Source organism: Myxocyprinus asiaticus, chromosome 11 (assembly GCF_019703515.2).
Source record: "Myxocyprinus asiaticus isolate MX2 ecotype Aquarium Trade chromosome 11, UBuf_Myxa_2, whole genome shotgun sequence".
Lineage (NCBI taxonomy): Eukaryota > Metazoa > Chordata > Actinopteri > Cypriniformes > Catostomidae > Myxocyprinus > Myxocyprinus asiaticus.
Genome location: NC_059354.1, coordinates 2704040 through 2731751, shown reverse-complemented (window position 1 = coordinate 2731751; position 27712 = coordinate 2704040). Strand labels below are relative to the sequence as shown.

At 43.5% G+C, this 27712-nt stretch overlaps 1 protein-coding gene across 1 annotated transcript in view; it reads right to left on the bottom strand.

The window, feature by feature from the left end:
• Positions 1 to 27712, bottom strand: part of LOC127448343 (dual 3',5'-cyclic-AMP and -GMP phosphodiesterase 11A-like) — a 183801-nt gene that overhangs the window by 109079 nt on the left and 47010 nt on the right. Inside the window, exons 4-5 of the mRNA XM_051710790.1 lie at positions 16853 to 16993; positions 15231 to 15295 (exon numbers count right to left, since the gene is read on the bottom strand). Coding sequence (XP_051566750.1) covers positions 15231 to 15295; positions 16853 to 16993 — 206 coding nt within the window. The remainder of the gene's footprint in view (positions 1 to 15230; positions 15296 to 16852; positions 16994 to 27712) is intronic.

Genomic DNA, 27712 nt, shown 5'->3' with positions numbered 1-27712 from the left:
AATGTTAAACATTGTAACAGTCACCTCTTTGCAACCTGAACTTGTTCAGAACGTTAAATCTTTGTGACACCTGCGCTAAAAACAATCTAGATGCAGCGAAATGACTGAAACAGAATTCAGGTGTTTCGAGATGCGTTTTTGAGACTTGAAGTTATTTTTAACTTGATAAAGTGTATAAAAATGTGCCGGTCCTGCGTTAGACACTGAAGAAATAGTGTCCAGGTATGGACGTTCATCCAGTGCGTGTTTACAAAGGAAAACAATGGAAAAACAGAGCAGACGCATGCAAAAACACATTCGGTGTGAACAGCCCCTAATACATCCATTTGAGTGTATGTGAGTGAGAGAGTGTGGGCAAAATATGTTTGGAAGGACTGTATATTTTTTCATAAATTACAAACCTGAACACAAAATCCTACTTGAAAAACTGATTTAAAAACCCGGAGGACCTCTAACATGGACAGCTCTGAAAGCACTGTTAGCGCCGCACATGTACCCAAAACAACATGTCAAGGTCCAAGCGGTTTGCCCCACGCAATTGCGTGGTTTGTGTGGTGGTTAAAACTGCTACTGTGTGATTACAACAAGATGACCCACTCACTCCATTGACTTTACAAAAAATATTCCACAAAACAAACTCCAGCTAATAGGAGGAACAAGCACAAAGAGCATGTAGCATCCATAAAACTGTCCTGAAGGTGTGTTACTCTACAAAATAAACTATAGCCGCTAGACAGAACCAGCACAAAAAGAATGTGCAGATTCTTGAAACAGTCATAAGTAGAACTTCAAATGAATGTTCAGAAAGCCGGTCCACTCGGCTGCAACGTAAGTACAACGAGATGACTTGCTCACTCCATTGACTTTATGAAGGACATCACTTGCTGTGGGCATGTGAATGTTTTATGGCCATCCTTAGCATCTATTCTCAATTTGGCCAGGAATATCAGTGCAAAAGCGACCTTCCGTTGATGTAAAAGTTTCTTGCATTCCTTGAATCAATCATGCTTCTCTCTTGTCGAATTCGCAAAGTCTGGGAACAAGTTAATACTGTGGTTCTTCCAAGAAAGACCTGTGTAACACAAAATCTTTATCGGATGATCTCAGAAATTTGGCCAGAATTGATCGTTGCCTGTCTCCCTCTGCAGATCGACGAGCAGGAACCCTGTGAGCTCACTCGATTTCCAGCTTATGGCCTGCTATGCCGAGCAGATTCGGAGAGAGCCCATCCAGGAATTTCACTGTATCCTGTCCCTCTGCTCCCTCAGGTATTCCAACGTATCGTTGTTCCACCGGCTACAGTTCTCCATGTCCTCCAACTTCTCCCAGACACGCTCCAAATCCACCTTGGTCGCTAGCAGATTAGCAGATAATTCCCTCTCCGATGACTCCAGGTAATCGATCCGTTTCTTGACATCCCCCACTCTTGTAACCACATCAGTGAACTTCGCCCCCATGGCAGTGATCGATCGATGTATCACAGCAAGATCCTCCAAGTCAGCAACGACCTTTGTCAGCATTGCCGACATGTTCAGCATCTCTTGCCGCATTTCCCGCACCTCTCCAACTAGACTGACTCCCAGGATTGTTGCCTGCTCGGGGGTGTCAGCTTGAGCACTTATATGTGTCTCCAGAACCCCAGGATTTTGAATTTTTTGACATATTGTACTCCTAGAACAGTTATGGAACAGAGTGTATCGAATCTCTCCGGTTTATGCCATAAAAAGTATTAAAACTAGCAAAGTGCTGGGGAGTGTTGCACTTAGCGGTATTTAGGAGCATAGTTGGTGTTCAGGCTGATACAACTGGTAATGTATAACAACAGAGCATGCATGCATTAAAAATGACTACAGAATCAATTAAAAAAAGACTCTTCATATATGACAAAGGACATCTTCTCTGATAAACCTTTTTTTTATGAATATACTTAAGCCACTAATAAACTAATAATATACTGATGACACTTTATACTTCCATTTGCCATTAACAAACATATACAGGCAGGCCTAATTCTTAAAAGATTAGTAGCTAGTTCATCAACATTTAAATCTTTCAAATCAAACTTTCATGACATTCATAACTACATTAATGTATTTTCAGTTTTAACTGTCTATTAAGCGTTGAATAATGCATTCATGCTTAATGGGTTATTGATGAAAGTTATACAATGTTAATATATTTTATATGACATAAACTACCACAAAGAAGCAATACTGCGTCTGTATATGCTGTTTTTTTTTATTGTTTTTCTATGGAAATATGCACCAGACCAGTGGTTCTCAACCTTTCGAAGCCCCCTCTACTTCAATACATACAGTATATCACCAACATGGATGCGCACTCTCTCTCTCCTCACGCTCTATATGTGTGCAAGCGCGAGAAAGCACTATCATCGATGGCCGTGAGAAATGCAAAATGATGATTATAATACAATGATTTTTGGGAACGTGCATTGTCACTGATTTTGCATAAATGAGATAGACATGATACTTGATACATTTCTAGCAGATGACATATATACTAGTCTGATGCAGAGCCATGCAGCTGCTTAATCGTCTCGTTATAAAGCATCAACAAAGTATGCCCTTTTAAGAGGTTTTTACAGTCTTGCAGTGCGTGGTCATAACTATTGAAGGCCCAAGAAAAAGATACCCATAAGCACTTGTCCAAGTGACAGCCAGCGCACCTGCATTAGAATACTGTAAATTTGGTGCGCGTCATCCTCTCGCAGTTGTGTAAAGAGGCCGTTATTGGTAGAGTGACATTTCATGATTTTTTAGAGGTTTTGCTTAACATGTTGAGTTAGACGAGGACGCTGACATGCTGTTTATTGTCATTGCATATATAATGGATTCACACATTTTAATTTGACTCACTATTTTTCTCAGAATCTTGCGTGTGAGCAAAAGATTAATCTGTCATTACACGCTGTCTGTAATTTTGACACAAAAAAACAAGCAAGAAACTCTGCTTAAACCATCTTCACATAGTATATCTCTCCCTCGGTCTTTGTGTTCGCATGACAGAAAGAGAGGGAGGGAGAGGACAGCGCTCACAGCCATGTGAGAGTGAAAAAAGGTGCTTTTAATGCTTAAATAACTAACGTGCCTCTTTTAAAAGTATTTGGTATATGAGGGAAGATACATTAGGGGGGTCCCCCAGCCCCACCTCAATTCGAGCACTGATGGGCCCCCCTTACTATAGCTGTGATAACAAAAAACTGTCCATTATTAACATACGTTGACTACACACACAATTTAAAAAAGTTCAAGGGAAACTTGTATGAGTTCCCTATCTGTCACTCACTCAAAGTTGTGTCGATGTAGTGACACTAGGGGTCACTCTTGGGAGCCCGAGACACCTCTAGTCTTTGATAAAAGGCCAATGAAAATTGGCGAGTGGTATTTGCATGCCACTCTCCCGGACATACGGGTGTAAAAGGAGCTGGCGTGCAACCACTCGTTCAGATTTTCTCTTCGGAGCCGAACGGTCGATGTTTACTGAGCTGACTGTTCATTTACCTCTGCTGGGTCTGACGGCGCATTTCAGCGGCTTCTCCCTCCTCTGCACTGATGCACTGCAGAGAACACCCCTGGGCACTTCGGCAGAAAAAAGAGAGTATATTTTTCTAAAAAAGTATATTTCTCTAAAAGAGCGGCACACACAGAACGTCTTTTTAAAGATCCATCTTTTTAAAGATGCCTTTCCGTTTGTGTGTTATTCCTGGTTGCGGTCGTTACCTCTCAACTTCAGACGGTCACGGTCTTTCGTGTCTGGGCGCGACCCACACGGATACAGCGTTTGTGGATGGATCATGTACTCGCTGTGAGAACATGACCATGGTAACGTTGCAGTCGTTGCTTGCTTTCGTAAGAAAGCAAGCCACCCCAGAGGCTCCCCACCTCGGTCCTTCTACCTACGGGGATGAGGCCAGCACGGTTAACACTGGGGGCGATTTGGAGACCCCAATGGGACCACCTCCGCCGGGTATTTCCCCACAGACCTCCCATTACCCAGCACACTCGTCTGCCCTGATCGGGCTTCTGGATGAGTTCGCTGGGTTGTCTCATGGCGAGTTCAACCTCTTATTCGGAGCCCGTGAAGCTGATGAGCTCTCGAGCACAGCATCGGAGAGTGGGCTCGTCCAGTCAGATGCAGAAGCCTCAGCTGAGCTCCCCACCTTGGGGATGGTCGCCCAGTCACAGGCTGATGCGGAAATGATGGACATGCTTTCCCGTGCGGCCGCGAGCGTCAGGCTAGAGTGGAACCCTCCGCTCTCCCCTGAAACCTCGCGGCTTGATGATTGTTTCCTGGGTTCGTGGCGCCGCTGAAAGCAGCCACACCCCACTCCAGTACCTTTCTTCCCGGAAGTGCACGAGGAGCTGACAAAATCATGGGAAGCATCTTTTACTGCCTGGTCTTGATCTTTCAGCTCCCCCGCCTTCACTACCATCGATGGCGGGGCGGCCAGGGGCTATTCGGTGATTCCCCCGGTGGATAAGGCGCTCGCTGTGCACCTATGCCCATAGAGCGCTGCCACCTGGCGTGGATGCCCAAAACTCCAGTCCAAGGCCTGTAGGTTCACGTCGTCCCTGACGGCCAAAGCCTACAGTGCTGCTGGACAAGCCGCCTCTGCCCTGCACACCATGGCTCTCCTGCAGGTCCACCAAGCCAAGGCACTAAAAGAACTGCACGAGGGTAGTTCCACCCCAGATTTGATGCAGGCTCGGCGACCCACCTCGCTCTCTGGGTGACGAAGGTCACGCTGTGGTCTCTCGGGCAGGCAATGTCCACCGTAGTGGTCCATGAGCGCCACCTTTGGCTCAACCTGGTCGAGATGGGTGAGGCCGACAAGGCACGGTTCCTTGCTGCCCTATCTCCCAGGTTGGCCTATTCGGCGACACCGTCTAGGACTTTGCCCAGCAGTTCTCGACAGTGAAGCCTTGTGACAGTCTCCACAGGTCACGAGGACAGGCTTCTTCCTCCCCCATCCCAGGCTGTTCTGGGGGTGGTCACAAGGAGCCAGGTAAGTGCTTTGATGTCCCTAGACTCTGCACGGCCATGACATGGTGTGGCACCTCGAGATCCGTCCCACCTGCCGGTACATCCGATGAGATTGTCCCTTTGGTTCCCCTCGCGCGGAGCTTGGCTGCGTGGCTTGTGCTTTCCAATCCATCGCAATGGCTGATCCGGACTGTCTGACTCTGCTACGCGATTCAGTTCGCCAGGCGTCCGCCCAGGTTCAGCGGTATCAACTTCACCTTGGTGAAGGACGAAAACGCTGCTACCTTGCATGCAGAGATCGCTACCCTCCTACGGAAGGGTGCGATAGAACCTGTCACTCCAGCCGAGATGAAGAAGGGGTTTTACAGCCCCTACTTCATCGTACCGAAAAAAGGCAGTGGGTTGCGGCCAATCTTGGACCTGTGAGTACTGAACTGGGCTTTACACAGACTCCCGTTCAAGATGCTGATGCAAAAATGCATTCTGGCAAGCATCCGGCATCAAGAATGGTTCGCGGCGGTAGACCAGAAGGACACTTTCTTTCACGTCTCGATTCTACCTCGACAGAGACCCTTCCTGCAGTTTGCATTCGAGGGTCAGGCGTATCAGTACAAGGTCCTCCCTTTCGGTCTGTCCTTGTCCCCTCGCGTCTTCATGAAGGTCGCAGAGGAAGCTCTTACCCCGTTAAGGGAGATGGGCATTCGCATTCTCAACTATCTCGACGATTGGCTAATCCTAGCTCACTCTCGGGACATGCTGTGTGCACACAGGAACCTGGTGCTCTCGATTTAGGGCTTCGGGTCAACTGGGAAAAGAGCAAGCTCAAGTTCAGAGCATCTCTTTTCTTGGTTTGGAGTTGGACTCAGTCTCGTTGACAGCACGCCTCACGAACAAGCGTGCGCAGTCGGTGCTGACCTGTTTGAAGGCGTTCAAACAGTAAACAGCGGTTCCACTGAAACTCTTTCAGAGGCTCCTGGGGCATATGGCATCCTTAGCGGTGGCCACTCCGCTCGGGTTGATGCATATGAGACCGCTTAAGCACTGGCTTCAGACTCGACTCCCGAGATGGGCATGGTGCCGCGGGACACATCGCGTTGTCATCATGCTGGTCTGTCACCACCTCTTCAGCCCTTGGACCGACCTTGCATTTCTACGGGCAGGCATTCCCCTAGAGCAGGTCTCCAGGCACGTCGTGGTAACGACAGATGCCTCCAAGACGGGATGGGGTGCCGTTTGCAATGGGCATGCAGCTGCCGGCTTGTGGACAGGCCCGCGGCTGCGTTGGCACATCAACTGTCTCGAGTTTCTGGCAATTCTGCTCACCCTGTGGTAGTTCCGGCCGTTGATCAAGGACAAGCACTTGTTAGTTCGGACAGACATCACGGCAACGGTAGCATATTTCAACCATCAAGGCGGTCTGCGCTCTCGCTGTATGTCACAACTTGCCCGCCGTCTCCTCCTCTGGAGTCAGCAGCACCTCTAGTCGCTGCGAGCCACTCACATCCCGGGCGACCTCAATACTGCAGCGGATGCGCTGTCATGGCAGATTACTCTCAGGGGAGAGTGGAGACTCCACCCTCAGGTGGTCCAGCTGATCTAGAGTCAATTCGGACAATCACAGGTAGACCTGTTCGCCTCCCATGAATCCTCCCACTGCCCGCTCTGGTATGCCCTGACCGAGGCACCTCTTGGTATAGATGGGCTGGCACACAGCTGGCCCCCTGGACTGCGCAAATATGCGTTTCCCCCAGTGAGCCTACTTGCACAGACCCTGTGCAAGGTCAGGGAGGACGAGGAGCAGGTCATCCTGGTAGCACCCTACTGGCCCACCCAGACGTGGTTCTCGGACCTCATGCTCCTCAAAACAGTCCCCCTGGCGAATTCCCCTGAGGAAGGACCTTCTTTCTCAGAGACGGGGCACCATCTGGCACCCGCGACCAGACCTCTGGAATCTCCATGTCTGGCCCTTGGACGGGACGCGGAAGACCTAAGCGGTCTACTACCCGCGGGCTAGCCTGTCTCTGTCTTTTGGGTAGTTGACTTGTCCCCAAAGGGCCGTTTGACACTCATGACAGTGTTGGGGGAGGTTACGTGTCGGCCTGGTGCACTGGCTACGAGGCACACAGTGGTCTGCCCGTCACACACCGCCAGTTCACGTAACACAGTTCAGCCAGTTGCGGCGTTTTGTATAGGGACCCCTAGTGTCACTATATCGACACAACGTCGAGTGAGTGACAGATAGGGAATGTCCTGGTTAATTGCGTAACCTCCGTTCCCTGATGGAGGGAACGAGAAGTTGTGTCCCTCCTGCCAAAATGCTGAACTACCTGCTGAAATGGCCGGACCTTGTCTCGGCTCCTCAGCATAAAACCTGAATGAGTGGTTGCACGCCAGCTCCTTTTATACCCGTATGTCCTGGGGAGTGGCATGCAAATACCACTCGCCAATTTTCATTGGGCTTTTATCAAAGACCAGAGGTGTCTCGGGCTCCCAAGAGTGACCCCTAGTGTCACTACATCGACACAACGTCTCGTTCCCTCCATCAGGGAACGGAGGTTATGCAAGTAACCAGGACGTTTTCTGTAAATTCCACTGATACTATTTTAGAGAGTGGTCTTTTATATTTACAATTAATAATGTTTCAACTGGCCAACAAAAAAGAAGCAACATCAGCATCACTACTCATATTTTTCTCCATCATCAAATCTTTCCACCTTGTGTATGCCGTACTGATGTTTACTCTAGTTTTTTGCCTTTGCCAGTCTTCTTGCTTCTGACCTTTTTCAGCTCTTCGGCAGTACAGCTTCTGAATCTCCTGTTGTCTCTGCTTCTAAAGCATGATAATAAGTATGTTCCTTTGTATTCTTTTAGCTCTTCGCATCACCAAAAAACACTGCGCTAAGCATAACCAAGTATATATACATAGGGGGCAGCCAATGAGCATGAGGATTTTCTTCTTCGACGTTTAATGAAATACAGCGGACCATGTCATTTCAACATGGCGAAACACATTGAAGGAGTGACCCGCATCATGTAAAATAAAAACACTTTTTATAGAAAACTATTATGAGTACAGTCTTCATCTCATGTGAGTGTACACCATTCAGATCACACTTCACAAAAAACAATTCATTTGTTAATGTGTAAAACCTTTTAAATTAGTCCCAAATTACTGATGAACCTTTAAGAGTGGTGGGCTTACATGAAGGAGTTGATGCAATTTTTGGTAAAAAACAAACAAAAAAACTTTTATCCTAGTCCATTGTACTTATATATGTATGGGTAGAGTTGTTAAGACTGGAATATTTCTATTATACACCCACAGTCCCACATAATTTTCAATGTGTGTGAAACTCTTCAGAATTTAATAAAATATGTACACTCATCTGACACTTTATTAGGTACACATGTACATCTACTTATTCGTTTTATTATCTAACCAGCCAGTTGTGTGGCAGCAGTGTCATGTATAAAATCATGTAGATATGGGTCAGGAGCTTCAGTTAATATTCACATCAACCATCAGAATGGGAAACAAAATTGATTTAGACTGTGGCATGATTGTTGGTGCCAGATGGGCTGGTTTGATTATTTCTGTAACCTGGTCTCCTGGGATTTTAATGCACAACAGTCTCTTGAGTTTACTCAGAATAGTGCCAAAAACAAAACAAAAAAACATCCAGTGAGTGGCAGTTCTGTGGATGGAAATGCCTTGTTGATGAGAGAGGTCAACAGAGAACGGCCAGACTGCTTCGAGCTGACAGAAAGGATAAGGTATATACAGATAACATCTCAGAATGCACAACACATCAAACCTTGAGGCGGATGGGCTACAACTGCAAAAGACAACATCGGGCTCCACTTCTGTCAGCCAAGAAGAGAAAACTGAGGCTGCAGTGGGCCTACCATTTGTGTACCTCAGCAGAAATTCAGATTTGTCAGACCAGGCGATGTTTTTAAAATCATCTACAGTCCAGTTTTGGTGATCTTGTGCCCACTGCAGCTACAGTTTCCTGTTATAAGCTGACAGTAGTGCTACCCGGAGGGGTCTGTCTGCTGCTGTAGCCCATCTGCCTCAATGTTCGACATTTTGTATGTTCAGAAATGCTTTTCTGCATAGAAATGTTGTAACGTGTGGTTCTTTAAGTTACCGTCACTTTCCTATCAGCTTGGACCAGTCTGGCCATTCTCCTCTGACCTCTCTCATAAACAAAATGTTTTTGGTACCATTCTCTATGCACTCTAGAGACTGCTGTGCATACTCAAACCAGCCCGTCTGGCACCAACAATTATGCCATGGTCAAAATCACTGAGATAATTTTTTTCCCCTATTCTGATGGTTGATGTGAACATTAACTGAAGCTCCTGACCCATATCTGCGTGATTTTATACATTACACTGCTGCCACATGATTGGCTGATTAGATAATCTCATGAAAAAGTAGATGTATAGGTTTACCTAATAAAGTGTATATCAACCATATATACAACAGTTAGTTCCGATCCTTGAAACTGATTGGACGAGAGACATTCCATGAGTACTGATGTCCTTTTCGCGGCCCTCTTCGGCATATCGTGGTGCCGTTTTGAGGCCCTCTTCAGCCAGTCGTGACCCATTTCAGCTTATTGCTGCCTGTTCGGCCCGGTTTCACAGCTGGTCCAAAAGTCCCTGTTCTACCTATGGCCAGTCTGCCCCTGGTAAGAGCAGTACAGATGTATAAAAGAGCTATGTGTGTCTTTTCATTTTTCCGTGTGACCTTAAAGACTTTATCCAGCAGCTGGCGACAAAAGACCATTTTTGTGTGTAATATGAGCCGGTTGAGATGAGGTGTGAGTCAGTGTCAGTCAGTGTTGGGATTACTACTACAATACTAAAGCTGGGAACTAGCTTTAAACAGCTTTAAACTAACAACTTCAGCATGAAGCAATTCAGCGCTTACCTCTTGCTTGAGTTTCCACATGGAGAGGACATACTGTTCAAAATTGTGGAGGAGATTGTGATTTCAGTAGTGAATGACTCTTGCGCACTGTCTGCCGTGAAATAGGGAGGAATACCCCTGCTCGGATGGCTATTTTTCTACAGAGAAAATAGGATGCATTTGACCAAAATGACATTATCTTTAGAAAGCTGACTAACACACTACAGCATCTCTGCTTTAGGACTGAAACAACTAATCGATAAAATCGATAATTATCGATAATGGAAATCATCGATAACTAATTTAATTAGCGATTAGTTGGATATTTGCAGTAAGCATGGAATCACTTCACAGCCAAATGAAAAATGTGTTGCATTATGAAACTCATTTGAAAAACAGTGGAGACAAGTTGAAGTGGAAAAAACACAACCCAAGATGTCCAGCGCACGAGAGCACTTTATAAACACTTCAAAGAAGATCATAATAAGCATACAGTTTAATGAGGTGCGGTTGCTGCATCAGGTGTGCTGACGGAGTGATTGTGCTGTTTGATGCGTGAAAGTTGTTTCCAGTGCATCACTTACATTTTACTGCTATTTTTACATAATGTTTTATAATGTAAACATCTTATGAATTCAAAATCGGGGGAGGTTGGCATCCTAGAATGCAATGGAAAGGGGTGAATTGTGTGTCTGAGTGGCGAAAGGAATTTTGGGCATACTCCACCCATGGTAAGAATTTGGCCCAATCTCCTGGACTTGTGGCATAAAAGGAACAGAGAAATTGTCCAATCTGTTGTTTGGCACATTCTACCTGGCCATTAGAATGAGGATGATATCCAGACGTGAGACTTATAGTGACCCCCAACTTCTCCATGAAGCTAGTCCAGAAATGAGAGGTAAACTGTGGACCTCGATCGCTTACTATATCCTCCGGTATTCCAAAGTAATGGAACACGTGCTGGAAGAGGAGCTCCGCTGTCTTGAAGGTAGATGGCAGGTTAGGGAGTGGAATTAGGTGAATGGACTTTGAAAACGGTCTATAACAACTAGGATCGTGGTCTTTCCTGGGATTCTGGTAGGTCTGTGAGAAATCAATAGAAATATAAGACCACAGACGTTGAGGTGCAGGCAATGGTAAGAGTTTACCTATAGGCAGGATTCTGGGCACTTTGGTTTGGGCACAAGTAGAATAAAAAGAAACTACCCGACGGATGTCAGCTACCATATTGGGCCACCAATACTTTCCTTGCAGTAGATGGTAAGTTCGCTATGCTCCTGGGTGGCCATGTGCCCAAGTGATGACCTTGACCCTCAATCTGGGTGGAACAAAGAGCTTATTGGACGGACATGAAGTGGGTATCTGATTACAGGGTACTCTAGATATTTCTTGATCCAACTCCCAATCGATGGTGCCCACTACACAGGAAGGAGGTAAGATGAACTCCTCACTTGTGGCTTGGGGTTCAGAGGCATACATGTGAGACAAGGCATCGACCTTATCATTCTCGGAACCTGGGCGGTAGGACAGTGCAAACTGGAACCATGCAAAGAAAAGAGACCATCTAGCTTGGTGTGGTTTCATATGCTTGGCAGTTTGGAGGTATTCAAGATTCTTGTGGTCAGTGTACACAATGAAAGGATGCTCAGCTCCTTCTAGCCAATGTTGCCACTCCCCTAGAGCTAGTTTCACAGCTAGTAGTTCTCGATTACCGATGTCATAGTTTCGTTCTGCTGAAGATAGTTTCCTGGAAAAGCAACTCGGTGAAGTTTGGATTTGTCTCCGAATCGCTGAGAGAGAACAGCACCGACTCCAGTTTCAGAAGCATCAACCTCTACAATGAAGGGTTTAGATGGGTCTGGATGCTTGAGGATGGGTGCGGTGGTGAATTCAGCTTTTAGTAGACTCAGAGCTTGATCAGCAGCGGGGTTCCAAGTTAGGCGCTTATATTTCCCTTGAAGTAGAAATGAGGGAACTGGTGGTGGAACTAAACCACGAATGAAGCGTCGATAAAAATGAGCAAAGCCTAGGAATCTTTGGAGGTCTTTGACTGTTCGAGAAGTAGGCCATTCGGTTACTGCCGTGATCTTGGATGGATCCATGGAGATGCCACTGGGACTAATGAGATAGCCCAAGAAGGACACAGTTTGCTTGTGGAATTCACATTTCTCTCCTTTAATGTAGAGTTGGTGCTTCAAGAGGCATTTAAGGACTTGGCGGACATGGCGAACGTGAGACTCAAGGGATGGTGAATATATCAAGATGTCATCGATGTATGCTATTAAAAATTTTCCCAGCATGTCCCTTAGTACATCACTGATGAGATGTGACCAAGAGAGCTGTGGATTATCGCTGTTAACACAGAAAATCCCTCAGAGTATCGTAGAGTAACAGGTATCGTAAAACGTCTGTCGACAGTAACTTGAAAAAGACTCACTGGCTTTGAGCGGGCATTAGGAATACTGTCCTTGGTCTTGCCAGAGGAAGTGTGAAGAGCATACTTTTCAATGAGATGATCTGGTTTACCACAGTAAAAACAACAATGTTCCCTGCATCTTCTTTCTCTTTCTGCTTTATTTAAACAAGCATGTCCGACATGCATGGGTTCCATGGTTTCATTAGGAAGCTGCAGTGTTCCCTGTCTGTCACTCACTCGACGTTGTGTCAAAGCGATCTGGATGTGGATGCGTTTCCGCTGGCTCAATCCCTGTGGACCTCCCAGCCCCCAGCACACTTGTTCTGCCCGGAAGAGTTCACGAGCGAGGTAGGTGGTCCGCCTCAGGGTGGATTTAATATCTCGTTCGCCTCCCGAGAGTCCTCTCACTGCCCCCTTTGATACTCCCTGTCCAACGCTCCCCTCGGCACGGATGCCTTGGCGCACAGCTGGCCTCGGGGGCTGCGCAAGTACGCATTTCCCCCAGTGAGCCTCATTGCACAGATGTTTTGCAAAGTCAGGGAGGACGGGCAACAAGTCCTGATGGTTGTGCCATACTGGCCCAACCGGACTTGGTTTTCAGACCTGATGCTCCTGGCAGTAGCCCCTCCCTGGCGCATTCACTCACTCAGGGGCAGGGCATGCTCTGGCACCTGCAGCCAGACCTCTGGAATCTCCACGTCTGGCTCCAGGACGGGACACAGAGGACCTAGCAGGCCCTCTGCCAGCGGTAGTAGACATAACCCCTCAGGCCAGAGCCCCCTCCACAAGGCGGCTGTATGCTCTGAAGTGGCATCTCTTCGCGAATTGGTGTTCTTCCCGTGGGGAAGATCCACGGAGATGCGCAGTCGGGTCTGTGTTGTCCTTTCTACAAGAAGGACTGGAGAGACAGCTGTCTCCCTCCACCCTGAAGGTGTATGTGGCTGCTATTGCAGCATATCACAATACACTGGATGGGAGACCCTCTCGACAGCACGACCTGCTGTCCTCAAAGGCGCGAGGAGATTGAATCCCCCTAGACCGTGCCTGATTCCCTCTTGGGATCCCTCTGTGGTCCTACCTGCATTACAGAGAGCCCCCTTTGAGCACCTGGAGCAGGCCGAGCTCAGTACTTTGTCCCTGAAGACGGCCCTCCTGGTGGCGCTCACTTCTATCAAGAGGGTGGGGGACCTGCAGGTGCTCTCTGTCACCAGCGAATGCCTGCAGTTCAGGCCGGCACACTCACATGTGACCTTGAGACCCCGGCCCAGTTACATGCCCAAAGTTCCCACCACTCCCTTCCAGGATCAGGTGGTGAACCTGCAAGTGCTCCCTTTAGAGGAAGACCCGGCCTTGTTGGTGCTGTGTCCAGTCCGTGCCCTGCGCATCTATCTGGACTGCACAATGAGCTTTAGATGCTCGAAGCAGCTCTTTGGCTGCTTTGGAGGGCAGCAGAAGGGGAAAACTGTCTCCAAACAGAGGTTGTTCCATTGGATTGTGGATGCCATTTCTCTGGCTTACCAATCACAAGAACTGCCGTGCCCTTTGGGAGTCCGGGCACACTCCACAAGAGGTGTTGCATCCTCCTGGGCACTGGCGAGGGGCGCCTCTCTAGCAGAAATATGCAGAGCAGCAGCTTGGGCTACACCCAATAACTTTGCGAGGTTCTACAACCTGCACATAGAACTGGTTTCGACCCAAGTGTTACGGGGTAACAACAGGTAGGCCGGGTGGCCTGTCGGGTGTATCGCTTGCATTGCGCCTTTCCCCTTTTGAGGTGATAATGTGCACTATCTTGTCCACAATAGTTCCCCATAACTGGTGAACACTGGACACATCTTAAATTCCTTAAGCACTATATGGTGGCAAACTGGGCAGAGGAGTGACGCCGCCAGGCCCAGTACTCGTGGTATGCCCCTTTTCAGGTGAGCCTGTGTACTTGGGCTCAGTGCTCCATATGTGGTGATTACCCCCTCGGTAATCCCGTATGATGCGTTTCCACTGTTCGGTTTCCCCTCAGGTAAACCCTGTGTTTCCCCTTGTCAGAGCTCTGCTCTGCCTCGGCCACTGTTGCTGTGTACCCTCTCAATATCAGCAGAAAAGTAGGATTTGGTAATAACAACAATAAGAATTATTAATATTTCTGTTCTTGTGTCACTATTGCCCTATGCTGGGCTGATTTTTGTCCCACTCCATGTCCTATGGATCATTTTACTCTTTAATAATGAGCACTTTTTGTTCCGTTTTACAAGTAAAGGACCTGTTTCGCATATGTCCTGAAAGTAATAATAATAATACATTCAAACTTAACTTTTCATGATTCAGGCTTTGCTCAAAGTTTTGTGAGAGTATAGAACTGTGAATTCAGTAATATAAATCAAACCAAATCCTTACGCCCTTCATCATATAAGTTTTTTGAAAAATCATATTTTAATAAAATACAGGAAATACAATTTCATTTTTATCTGATTAATTATAGAAATAATTGAAGATTAATCAATTATCAAAATAATCGTTAGTTGCAGTCCTACTCTGCTTTAGAGTCGCGACTAACTCTGGTTATCGCACATGCTCCATCTCTCTCTCTCTGTCTCAAACACACACACACACACACAAACAGACACTCCTGCTGGCAATGAGACTATCACACAATCTCTCTCTCAAGCTGTGCGTGCAATGGGGGTAATAGAGACACAGTTGTCACAATGGGAGCAACACATGAGCATAAACTCCACCTGCTGCAGTTTACTGCAAACAAACACTGCAGCTCTGAAATGCTCTCATTAGCACTACAGCAGCACTGCTCACTGAGGTTATATAAAGTAGAAGTATGTTTGTGTGAGAGACTCTGCCTGTGTGAGAGTGCGTGAATGTTTAACCTGCCGTTAGTCACACCTATTTTCCATGTCAGCACTGCACTTGGGTGACAGAAGCTCAAAGGACTTGGTGAACTTCACCACCTGCAGGAGACATTAACGTGAGCAGAATTAAGAGGATAGTCGGTAACACTTTACAATAAGGTTCCATTTGTTAACATTAGTTAACAACATTAGTTAACATGAACTAACAATGAACAATATGTTTATAGCATTTATTAATCTTAGTTAATGTTAATTAAAACATATACATTTTTAAAATCAAAAGTTGTATTAGTTAACGTTGGTAAATGTACGATGAACTAACATGAACTAAAATTGAACAATTGTATTTTTATTAACTAACATTAATTTATATTAATAAATGTTGTAAAAAAATATTTTGTTAATAGTTTGTTCATGATACCTAATGCATTAACTAAGGTTAACATATGGAACCTTATTGTAAAGTGTTACCGGATAGTTCTCTCATCATTTAATCACCCTTGTGTTGTTCCAAACTCATATGGCTTTTCCCTTTCATTGAAAAGAAAGTTATTTTTTTAGCATATCCTGGCTGCTCTTTTCTATGTAATGAAAGTTAATGTGGCCTGGGTCTGTTAAGCTCCAAAAAGGAACAAAAAAGTATCATAAAAGGAATCCATACTACTCGTGCACTATATTCCAAGTCTTTTGAAACTACTGTATATGATGGCTTTTTGTGAGGAACAGACCAAAATTTTATTTGCTATTCACTGAGAATCTTCCCCTCCACTAAAGCACTGAAATGGACTGCAAAAGTTGTTTGGACTTTGTTGGACTTTGACAACAGCATTTGACACTCTTGCGTGTCTTGCAACCAATTAAAATCATTGACATCGATGACACCATATTTGATTTAAAGGTGCTGTAAGCGATTTCAGCAGTTGTGCTTCCAAGAGATAGAGCCGTTTAATTAGCCATGCCCCCTCTTTCCAAAACTCTGCACTGCACTAAAGATACCAAAAAGAGCTTTATTGAGAGCAGAAACAGTTGTTAAAAACAACAGCAGCAAGATAGCGCCCTCAACTGACAACTGTTGTGAACAACATGGCATAAAAATGCATTATGCCTCAATAATTCACTGCAACTATACTACAATGAGAACATGCAAAATAATTGACAGGCAGAAAGCGTCATCGGACACTTTTTTATTTGCTGTTTACAGAGTCTAGAGCTGTCACAGAGACCAGTGAGACATCTCAGTACACTTATTTCATTAATATCTTTAAGGGAGTAGGAACATTTTTGCATACCTTTCCATGAAAAAAATAGCTTACAGCACCTTTAAGCTGTGGTAATAGAGAAGATTTTTGTAAATAATGATTGAATTTCTTTTTGTCAGGCAAAGCTGTTAAATGACTTCAGAGGACTTGGAATATGTAAAATATTGCTTACTTTTATAGTGCTTTTTTTATTTTTTTATTTTTTTGGAGCTTGACAGCCCTAGTCCTCATTCACTTTCATTAAATGGAAAAGAGCAGCCAGAACATTCTTTAAAAACTCACCTTTTGTGTTTCACAGAAGAAAGTCTACAGGTTTGGGACAACAAGAGATGGGTGAGAAAATGATGACAGAATACATATTTTAGGTGTTCTAGTCCTTTAAAGAGAAGGAGAGTACCGGAGATTCGATGTCCTCCAGCAGCTGGACGGAGCAGCGTTCACACTTCAGCAGGGTCTGAGCTCGATGCATTATCTTCCTCACAATCTTCTCCAAATCGGTCTGCTCTTCAAACAGATCGTTCACGACCTCCAGAAGAGCCTACACACAGTAAAAATGACAAAAGTTACAAACACACCATCAACTGCACCAACACATGTAATACACTGTATATTTTTTTAATGTGACCATATTTTTAGGAAGCACCCAACCAATCATAACATGCTGTTTGTGATTGAGAGGAGAACATGGGAGAGGTTCAAATCATTTTTAATTCTTCACATTGTTTATGCCTGTCAAAGTTCATTAAATTTTACGTAAAAGTAAAATTGTGTTTATTATTTAGTCAAAAATGTAACCAAATTTAGATAAAAAAAATAAAATAATAATAAATTTTTTTTATATGCAGTGTTGGGTGTAATGCATTATTAAGTAATTAATTACTGTAATTAAATTTATTTTTCATTGAAAAAAGTAATGGATTACTCTTAATTTTTCAGTAATTTAATTACAATTACTTCAGATGTAATTGTGTTAAATACTGTATAGACTACAGGACAATTCTATATAAAACAATAGTGAATTTAAAATCGAAATTTAAAGTCTAATGTTAAAATGTATGTTTTCTAGTTGAATGCAGCCCAATTAAATCTTCTGGCCAGTTCATGAATAATTTATTTGAATTTATATGATTTATTTGAAAGAATTAAAAGAACAATTTCATTTCTATCCTTATATTTTTCATCTGGTTGAAGTTGTTAAGGGTTTTAGAAGGTAATTGGTAATAAGAAATGCAATTACTTTTCAGACAGAGTAATTAGTACAGTAATCTAATAACACTGTAGAAGATGAAATAAGTAGTTAGTAAGTAGTTAGTTTTTTAGAGTAACTTACCTAACACTGTGTGTATGTGTGGGTATATATATATATATATATATATATATATATATATATATATATATATATATATAAAACATACTGTACATGTTAAAATGTAAAAATGCAATGCGAAATGAGTAATCCAGATGATTATAGATGTTATAGATAAATAAATTTTATAAATTTAAATTAAAACTATACAAGGGGAAGGAGAAGTCTACTTAGTTTTATGACAACAAATGCAGTTTTAATTATAGATTTTAAATGTTTAGGCTGCTGTTTTTTTCCAAAACAAAATGTTATTGTTTGTTTTATAGAAACAAAAGTTACATTGACCAATTAAATTATGATGAGCCATCCATGGTCAACCTGTGGTAATTATAAAAAAAGAAAAAAAGAAAAAAAAGTAAAATCAAGGATTTTGGAGAGTCGCGTGGCGCCATGCAAGGGTCGGATGTGTGAACGGCGAGCTCTGTGCACTTTGCTAGTTTTTAATACTTTTTGTGTCATAAACCGGTGAGATTTGATACACCCTGTTCCATAACTGTTCTATGAAGACAATATGTCAAAGAATTCAAAATCCTCGAGCTCTGGAGACATTAAAAGACACTTACGTGCTCAAGCTGACACCCCTGACAGGGCCGCAGACCGGGGACTCAGTTTGGACGGTGCGGCGAGGAAGATTCAGCACCAACTGTCAAGCATGTCGGCAGTGCTGGATCTGCGTGCCTTGAACAGAGCCTTACACAGTCTTCCGTTCAAGATGTTGACGCAGAAGCGCATCCTGACACCTGTACGACATCAGGATTGGTTCGCGACCATCAACGTGAAGGACGCGTACTTTCACGTATCGATCCATTCTCGACACAGTCCCTTTCTTCGGTTTGCCTTCGAGGGATGAGCATACCAGTACAAGTTCCTCCCTTTCGGTCTGTCCTTGTCTCCTCGCGTCTTTACCAAGGTCGCAGAGCCTGGCCCCGCTGAGGGAGAAGGGCATTCGCATTCTCAATTATCTCGACGACTGACTGATCCTCGCGAGATCTATTGTGTGCGCACATGGACCTTGTGCTTCGGCACCCCGACCGACTGGGGCGTCAGGTCAACTGGGAAAAGAGCAAACTCTCCCCGGCACAGAGCATCTCTTTTCTCGGTATGGAGTTGGACTCGGTCACCCTGATGGCACGCCTTATGAACAAGTGCGCACAGTCGGTGTTGGCCTGCCTGAAAACCTTCACGCTGAAGGTAGCGGTCCCGGTGAAACAACAGCCTTGTCGTTGCTGTGTCCAGTTCATGCCTTGCGCATCTATCTGGACCACACGCAGAGCTTTAGACACTCAAAGTAGCTCTTTGTCTGCTTTGGAGGGCAGCAGAAGGGGAAAGCTGTCTCCAAACAGAGGTTGTCCCATTGGATTTTGGATGCCACTTCTATGACCTGCCGTGCCTTTGGGAGTCCGGGGGCTGGTGAGGGGCGCGATTTCTAGCAGACATATGCAGAGCAGTGAGTTGGGCTACACCCAATACCTTTGCGAGGTTCAACAACCTGCGTATAGAACTGGTTTCGACATGAGTGTTATGGGGTAACAACAGGTAGGCCAGGCAGCCGGTCGTGTGTATCGCTTGCATTGCGCCTTTTCCCTCTTGAGGTGATAATCTCCATAGATAGGGTCCTCCCCAGTGGCATCATTCCATATGTGAACTTCCCCATCGGTAAGTCCATGTGAGGTATTCTCCACATGTTAACCTCCCTCCAGTAGGATGTGGTCTCCGTAGTGCTCTCCCTCCTGGAGAGGGAAGAGCACTTCCCCTGCGCTATTCTAGCAGGTGCTCGACAGGAAAGTACTTAATACAAAAATCAGGAAAGGCAACTGCTTGTAGCTTCCTCGGGTAAGTGCCTCCTCCCACCATTGTTGGGACCTGGAAAACGCCTTACCTAACTCGCTGGAAGGTCATGACGTGGTCGAGCGCTTGCTGCGAGGCACGCAGCAGCCTACCCGTGTCCGCTCCTCCATACCTCCATAGCACCTGCATCGTTTCATATAGGAACCCCTAGTGTCACTACATCAACACAACGTCAAGTGAGTGACAGACAGGGAACATCTTGGTTACTGGTGTAACCTCTGTTCCCTGATGGAGGGAACGAGACATTGTGTCCCTTCTGCCGTGGCGCTGAACCGACCGTTGACATGGCTGGGACTCTCTCTCGGCTCCTCAGCACAACTCTGAATGAGTGGTGCATGCAATCTCCTTTTTTACCCATATACCCGGGGCAGAGAGTAGCATGCAAATTCCACTCACCAATTTTCAGGTGATTGGGGCTCTCAAGAGCGAACCCCTAGTGTCACTACATCAACACAATGTCTCGTTCCCTCCATCAGGGAACAAAAGTTACACCAGTAACCAAGACATTCTCTGAGTTGGTTATAAGAATGGGGGATGTCAAGAAACGGATCGAATATCTGGAGTCATCGGAGAGACAGACTTGGAGTGCATTTGGGAAAAGTTGGGTGACTTTGAGAATTGTAACCGGTGAAACAACGTCCGAATTGTTGGAATTTCTGAGAACAAAGAAGGCAGAGATATGGTGAAATTCCTAGACGAGCTCTTTCCGTGTCTGCTCGACATAACAGGCCATAAGCTGGAAATCGAGCGAGCTCACAGAGTTCCGGCTTGGAGATCCGCTGAGGGAGACAGGCCCCGATCAATTCTGGCCAAATTTCGGAGATCATCCGATAAAGATCTTGTGTTACGCAAGGCGAGGTGTAAAGGAAGGCTTTCTTGCGAATTCGACAAGATAGAAACGTGATCGATTCAAGGAATGCAAGAAACTCTTACATCAACAGAAGGTCGCTTTTGCACTGATGTTCCTGGCCAAATTGAGAATAGATACTAAGGATGGCCGCAAAATATTTACATGCCCACAGCAAGCATTGTCCTTCATAAAGTCAATGGAGTGAGTAAGTAATTGTGTGATGCAGCCGAGTGGACCTGACTCACAGAACATCCACTTGACTATCAGAGGAAACTGGGCGCCTTCTTTGTTTCTTTATTGTGCTGGTTCTGCCTTGCAGCTGGAGTTTGTTTTGTGGAATAACACTCCTTCGGGACAGTTTGTGGATGTATCTGCATGTTATTTGTGCTTATGCCTCCTACTGGATGGAGTTTGTTTTGTGGAATATTTCTTGCAAATCATTAGAGTGATTAGGGTATATGTTACACTCATGTAACAGCAGGCTCACTGAACATTCGTTTAACTGCTCGAGGAAACTGAACGGCCTTTTTTTTTTGTGCTGGTTCCGCTAGCGGTTGGAGCTTGTTTTGTGGAGGAACACACATTCAGGGCAGTTATGTGGATGAATCTACACATTCTTTGTGCTTATGCCTCATATTGGCTGGAGTTTGTTTTATAGATTATTTTCTGTTGTGTAATTCTGTCTCACAAAATTTGTATAGAAACACCGGACTTGAGCAATCCGATGGCAAAAGTGTTGCGGGGACTCTCGTAGGCATACATGGACTGTTTGAGTTTAGAGGGATGGATGGCAGTCGGCGCTGTCGTGCACGGGGTTAATTCACATGTTTTTCTTTTTTCTGTTTTTTTTTGTTTTATTTTGTTTTGGGGGAAGTTCTGGGTTTGTTTGTTGCTCTAATGTAGGAATGTGGTCTTTATCATTCTATTTTTGACACACAATCTATTTTTTCTAATATGTGAAAATGTCAAATGTTAATATGAGTGGATTTTCTCTCTCCACATGGAATGTGAATGGGTTGGGGCACCCCATAAAAAGAAGGAAGGTTATTTCTCTTCTTAAACATAAGAAATATGATATAGTGTTTCTTCAAGAAACACATCTTTCCCTGCAGGAAGCTTAAAATTTGGTAAGATATGGGGTGGACATGTTTTCTTTAGTGCTGGCTCAAGTAAGAGCAGGGGAGTCATTACATTGATAAGTAAGCATCTACAATTAAAATGTCTCAAACAGATTTAATATAAATTAGGAAGAGTCATTATTGTTTTAGCAGACATTCAGGGGCAAAGGTTGATTTTGGCTAATATTTACGCACCTAACACTGATGATCAGGGCTTTTTTATAGATCTTGAAGGGATGTTGCAATCCGCTGGCACCTCTCATGATATAATATTGGGAGGAGACTTTAATCTGTTGATGGACTCAGTCCTTGATCATAGTGAAGCAAAAGTGTGTAAGCCCCCTAGAGCAACAGTGACGCTTCACAGGATATGTAAAAATCTTGGTCTTACAGATATCTGGAGACTTTTGAACCCATCTGGTATACATTTTTTTCATCAGTCCATAAGATTTATTCTAGAATAGATTTTTTTTATATATATCTAAGTCCCTCATTTCATCTGTTGTTGATTGCTCAGTTGGAAAAATTTTAGTCTCAGATCACACCCTGGTGAGTTTAAAGGTGTTGCCACATACGGAGAAAAAGAAATCATATAGTTGGCACTTTATGTGACTCAATTTTTGCTAGAAGTTTATACGTAATCATTAAAGAATGGAAAGCTTCCACCAACCATGACACAGTCTGATTCTTAAAAAGGACAAAGATCCAAGCAAGTGTTCCCTGATCCAGCTAGATGTTAAAATATTGTCCAAAATTTTGGCTAAAAGATTAGGTAAAGTTATGACGTGTCTTATACATATAGATCAGGTGGGGTTTATTCGGGGCTGCAGCTCTTCTGATAACATTAGGCGTTTCATCAATATCATGTGGTCAGTGGCGAATGATCAGACTCCAGTCGCTGCCATCTCACTTGACGCCGAAAAGGCATTTGATATGGTAGAATGGGATTATCTTTTTAAGATTTTGGAAATATACGAGTTTGGGAATACTTTTATTGGATGGATTAAGTTACTTTATAGACACCCAGTAGCGGCAGTACAAACAAATGGATTAATTTCAGATTATTTTACTCTAGATAGGGGCACCCGGCAGGGTTGCCCTCTTTCCGCATTATTGTTCTGTCTGGCCCTGGAACCATTAGCAGCCGCGATAGGAAAGAAGGAGGATTTTCCAGGGGTGGTGACGGGAGGTATGGAGCATAAGCTTTTGCTTTATGCAGATGATATTTTATTATTAGTTTCCGACCCTACTAGATCTATGCCTTGCCTCTACAGAATTATTATAAATTATAAATATTAATTCTAGGGATACAGAGTTAATTGGTCTAAATCCGAAGCTTTGGCTCTGACAGCATACTTCCCAGTAATGGTCTTTCAGTGGCCCAAATAAGGCATTAAGTATTTGGGTATTTTATTCCCAGCAAATTTATGTGATTTAGTCAGAGTTAATTTTGACCCTTTAATAAAAAGGCTTTCGAGCGATGTGGACAGGTGGGCATCACTACATTTATCTATGACTGGAAAGGTTAATGTTATAAAAATGAATTGTATTCCAAAATTCAACTACCTACTACAGTCTCTCCCCACTGAAGTTCCACTCTTTTATTTTAAACAATTTGATAGTATAGCTAAATCTTTTATCTGGAATGATAAACATCCTCGGATGCATTTTAACAAGTTTCACAGGCCAATTGACAAAGGTGGGTTAGGTCTCCCCAAGATTTTGTTTTACTATTATGCTTTTGGTCTCAGACATTTAGCGCATTGGTCGCTTCTGCCTGAGAGAGCCCCTCCCTGGCTCTTTATTGAACAGGAGGTCCTTGCCCCTATCTTGCCATTGCAAAGTCTTTCTACCAAGCTGCCTGGAGAAGTAAAGACACATCCTGTTTTCTCACACATACATTTAGTGTGGACAAAAGTTTCCCACGTGTTCAATTCTGACATTTACCTGAATATTGCCGCAAGTATTTGGTTAAACCCTAAATTGTGTATTAACATGTCCCCTCTCTGCTGGACAGAATGGATTGAGAAGGGAGTTGCTACGCTGGGTGACCTGTATGAAAATGGAGCGTTGGGATCTTTTGAAAATATTATACAGCGGTTTGGGATTCCCAGATCTCAATTCTTCAGGTACTTACAGCTGCGCCATCTACTTTGCACCACCTTTGGGTGTAGTATGCAGCCCCCTAAAGCAGCAGACACTCTTGAGATGGTGCTTGCTGCTTTTGGAAAGGGTCACGATGCTTCAATGTACTATTCCTGGCTAATTCAGAGTTTAGGGGATGGGGTTTTAACATCTCTTAAGAAGTTATGGTAGAGAGACTTGAATTAGTACTGGAAGGTGGAGAATGGGGTAAGATTTTAAGAAATCTATTGTGGCTTTTCCACTGCATGGTACAGCTCAACTCGACTCGACTCTGCTCGCTTTTTGGGGGTTTTCTACTGTGGATAGTACCTGGTACCTGATACTTTTTTTAGTACCACCTCGGTTGAGGTTCCAAGCGAGCCGAGCCAATACTAAATGTGACGTCAAAACCCTGCAGATCACTGATTGGTCAGAGAGAATCATCACTACCAGCGTCACTGGATTTGCGTCATGGGACATCAACCTGCTAGTTTTAAAGTTAGCAATAGCAACAGCAATATCATTTGTTCACGCGACTTTCGAATTGTAAAAAGAAATGGCTGTGCGCAAAACCACACCGTGGTCAATAAACGAGGTGCAGACGTTCCTCTCGTTAGCGACGAACTAATGACGCAAAACGAAAAAGTCTTTCAGGAAGTGTCTCAGATGTTGGCCACACACGGCTACCACCGGACCTACCGACAGTGTAGGGAAAAGTTAAAAAAACTTAAAAGTGACTACAGAACCATCAAGGACCACAACTGCCAGAGTGGTTCAAACAGAAGAAAGTGGAAGTGGTTCGACCAAATGGATGCTATCTATGGCAATAGACCAGCGAGCAATGGGAGGGAGAGTGCCCTGGACTCGCCGTTGTTGGAGTCCACAATGGAGGATGGTACATTTTGTTACGTTAACTCTATATTCTGCTTGAAAGCTTCACTTTATTTAGTTGACCAGCTACTGGAAAGCTTGCTTCTAAAACAACCAGGCCAATTTAACTGTTACACTTGTGTAAAATCACCATGCAACAACTGCTTTATGCAGCACAATGAGCTAGTAGCTAACAGCTAGCGGTCGTGTTATTGTTTATGGTCAGTAATGTTTGTGTCACATTTAAGATGATGTCACGGCAGTAGAGGTGGCGCAACTATGACGATCAGCCTATAATCCCACCCATGTTGAGGCGGCACTAAACTGCAGTGGAAAAGCAAGCTCAGAAAAGTAAAGTGAGCAGAGTCGAGTCGACTCGAACCATAATGTGCAGTGAAAAAATGCCATATGTCTAGGGATGCAAGGGTGCGCTTCATTCAATTTAAGATTGTGCATCATTTTTATTGTACTCCCTCTAGATTGTATAGGCTTGGCCTTAAAGACACACCTACTTGCTGGCAATGCCAGTTGGAGGATGGGGACATAGCCCATGTGTTTTGGTTCCGTACTAAGATTCAAGAGTTTTCGTCGAAGGTTCAGAATTTTATCTGTGGGGTCTTGAGCACTCAGATTTTATTTTGCCCCAGACTTTGTATTTTGAGTGATGGGGCAGGTATTAATTTAATGAATAAACATATAAAAACTGGGTCCTTTCCAGCATGATGATCGGTAGGCAGGTAATGCTAAGGGGATGGAAGTCGGCAGATGTGCCCTCATTTCATGAGTGGTGCACCAAGTTGGGCAGAGTGGCGGCTTTTGAAGAGATGTCACATAGACGGCTGGGCAGTTTGGGTGCTTATGGGAAGAAGTGGGGCACTTATTTGGCCTTCCTAGAAGGTTGCCAGTGAGGAGCAGTGGAGAGGGACGATTTTAATTAAAATTATATGTGGAACCTTTTTTCTTTTATGTTGGTTAATTGTATATGTTTTTGTTATGTCATCGAGTATTTTCTTTGGACTGTTTGTTTATATGTGTGTCTGTTGTTATTCAATGTTTGACCACTGGGATGTATGTTGGGTGGGGCACATAATTGTTAAAAATTTATTCTGTGTATTCTTGTGTTGTTTGTTTAAATTTGTATATGGAATCAATAAAAAAAATTTAATAACAAAAAAATCAAGGACTTTAAAGCCTGGACCTCTTTGAATTATGGGCCAAGCTATCAGTTCTTATTTTTTTATTAGTACCTGTGTAAAATCTGTTCTATTCTAATAGGGAAAATATTGACCTGTTTCAGTCACATAACTTTTTCCCCGCAGCCGCCATATTTGTGACCATCAGCAGGAGGAAACAATGGCAGTGAATGGAAAAACAACAGTGAAACAATATCAAGAAAAATATACAAAACTGCTTTTGATCCATGCGAAGTCCCAGGAAAAGTTCATACAGATCTGAAGACAGCACAGATATTGCCAAACTGAACTTTTGCAGACATTTAAAGATATTTTATCCACAATTAATCTATGGACACCAGCAAGACTGATGTGTGAGTACATACCCACGGTACATCACCATAAACTTCTCTCATTCAGAAGTTACAACATTTTGTGTTGTTTTCAAGTCTGATTTGGCCACAATATTACAAAAAGTATGTGATGATCCTGTCTGTATGAATGTAAGAGCTGCTTTTAACTCCTGAAGAAGGTTTTTGTCACATCCCACAACGCAGCACATTGAAGGTACATGGAACACAAACATGGTGATTTTTGACCACGTCAATTGGTTTTGTTTGCCTTTATATATTCCAAGAGATGACTTAACCCTAGAATGCATAACTTCAGCCCTCTTTAATACATATGTGAAGCGGTGAAATCTAGAGGCTTGTTCTTTATAAAACTACTTATTTTTTCAAGGAAAATGAACTCTTATGATAATTTTATGAGTAATTTACATTTTTAAATAGATTATATATATTTTATTCAATTCTGAAGACTTTCAGGCATATTGAAAATGAAGTACTGTATAAACATTTGTGAAATATGAGCAATTTCCATGTTTGATGCTGCATTGAATACCATAGGTTATATAGGACCGACATATGCATTCTAGGGGTTGTCATATTCACCTAAATTTCACATAAGTTCACATGATAGAAGACACCTTAATTGAGAAATACCTGGAGTGACAGATCAAAAGACCACTTCATGTAAAATTATGTCTTAAAATACAAGCTGAGTTTTGACCAACAAATGCATTCTAGGGTTAAACCAACATTTAAATCATAAAAAAATCCAATATTTCCATTAGAAACACAGTCCCTTACTAAAACTCACTAAAATGACAGTCATTTAATATGTAGTTTTTTCTCTTAAATGTATTAAGATTTTAATGAGCTTTTCAAACTTAAATTTGTTTTGTGTGTCTTTTATTGAATGTGCAATCATGATTCTGTTCACATTTATTATTAATGATAACTTTTAATGATTGATTTACTGACAAGTTAAGCTCAATCGACAGCATTTGTGGCATAATGTAGATAACCACAAACATTTATTTTGGTTTAAAATCTATTCCAGTGAGGCACTTACGATGGAAGTGAATGGAGCCAATCTGTACGTTAAATACGTTAAAATACTCACAAACATTGTTAAACATCTCAACATCTCAACACAAGTTTCAAAGATGTAAACAATATATGTGTTAACATGATTTTAGTGTAATAAAATCACTTACTAACCTTATTTGGGTAAAGATATATCCAATTTTACAACTTTGTTACAAATGCTGTAGATTGAGCTTAACTTGTATTGACCCTTTTCACACTTCCGAGTTTTGGAATGTGAAAGTAACCAATTGCAGGGTAAACTTTGACAGCAGCGAATGAGTGACCATGCCAATATATTTTTTGCTTACCCATTTGCTCCAACATCAAAAGAAAAATGGCACTATTATGTTTCCACAATTATCAAAATGAAGAAAAACATAGAGAGTGTTGGATTATGACTGTCAGAAGAGAAAAGACGGTACATTTACTGTCACTCAGCAGCTGTGTTAGATACCTCATCGCATCTGTAGTAACTC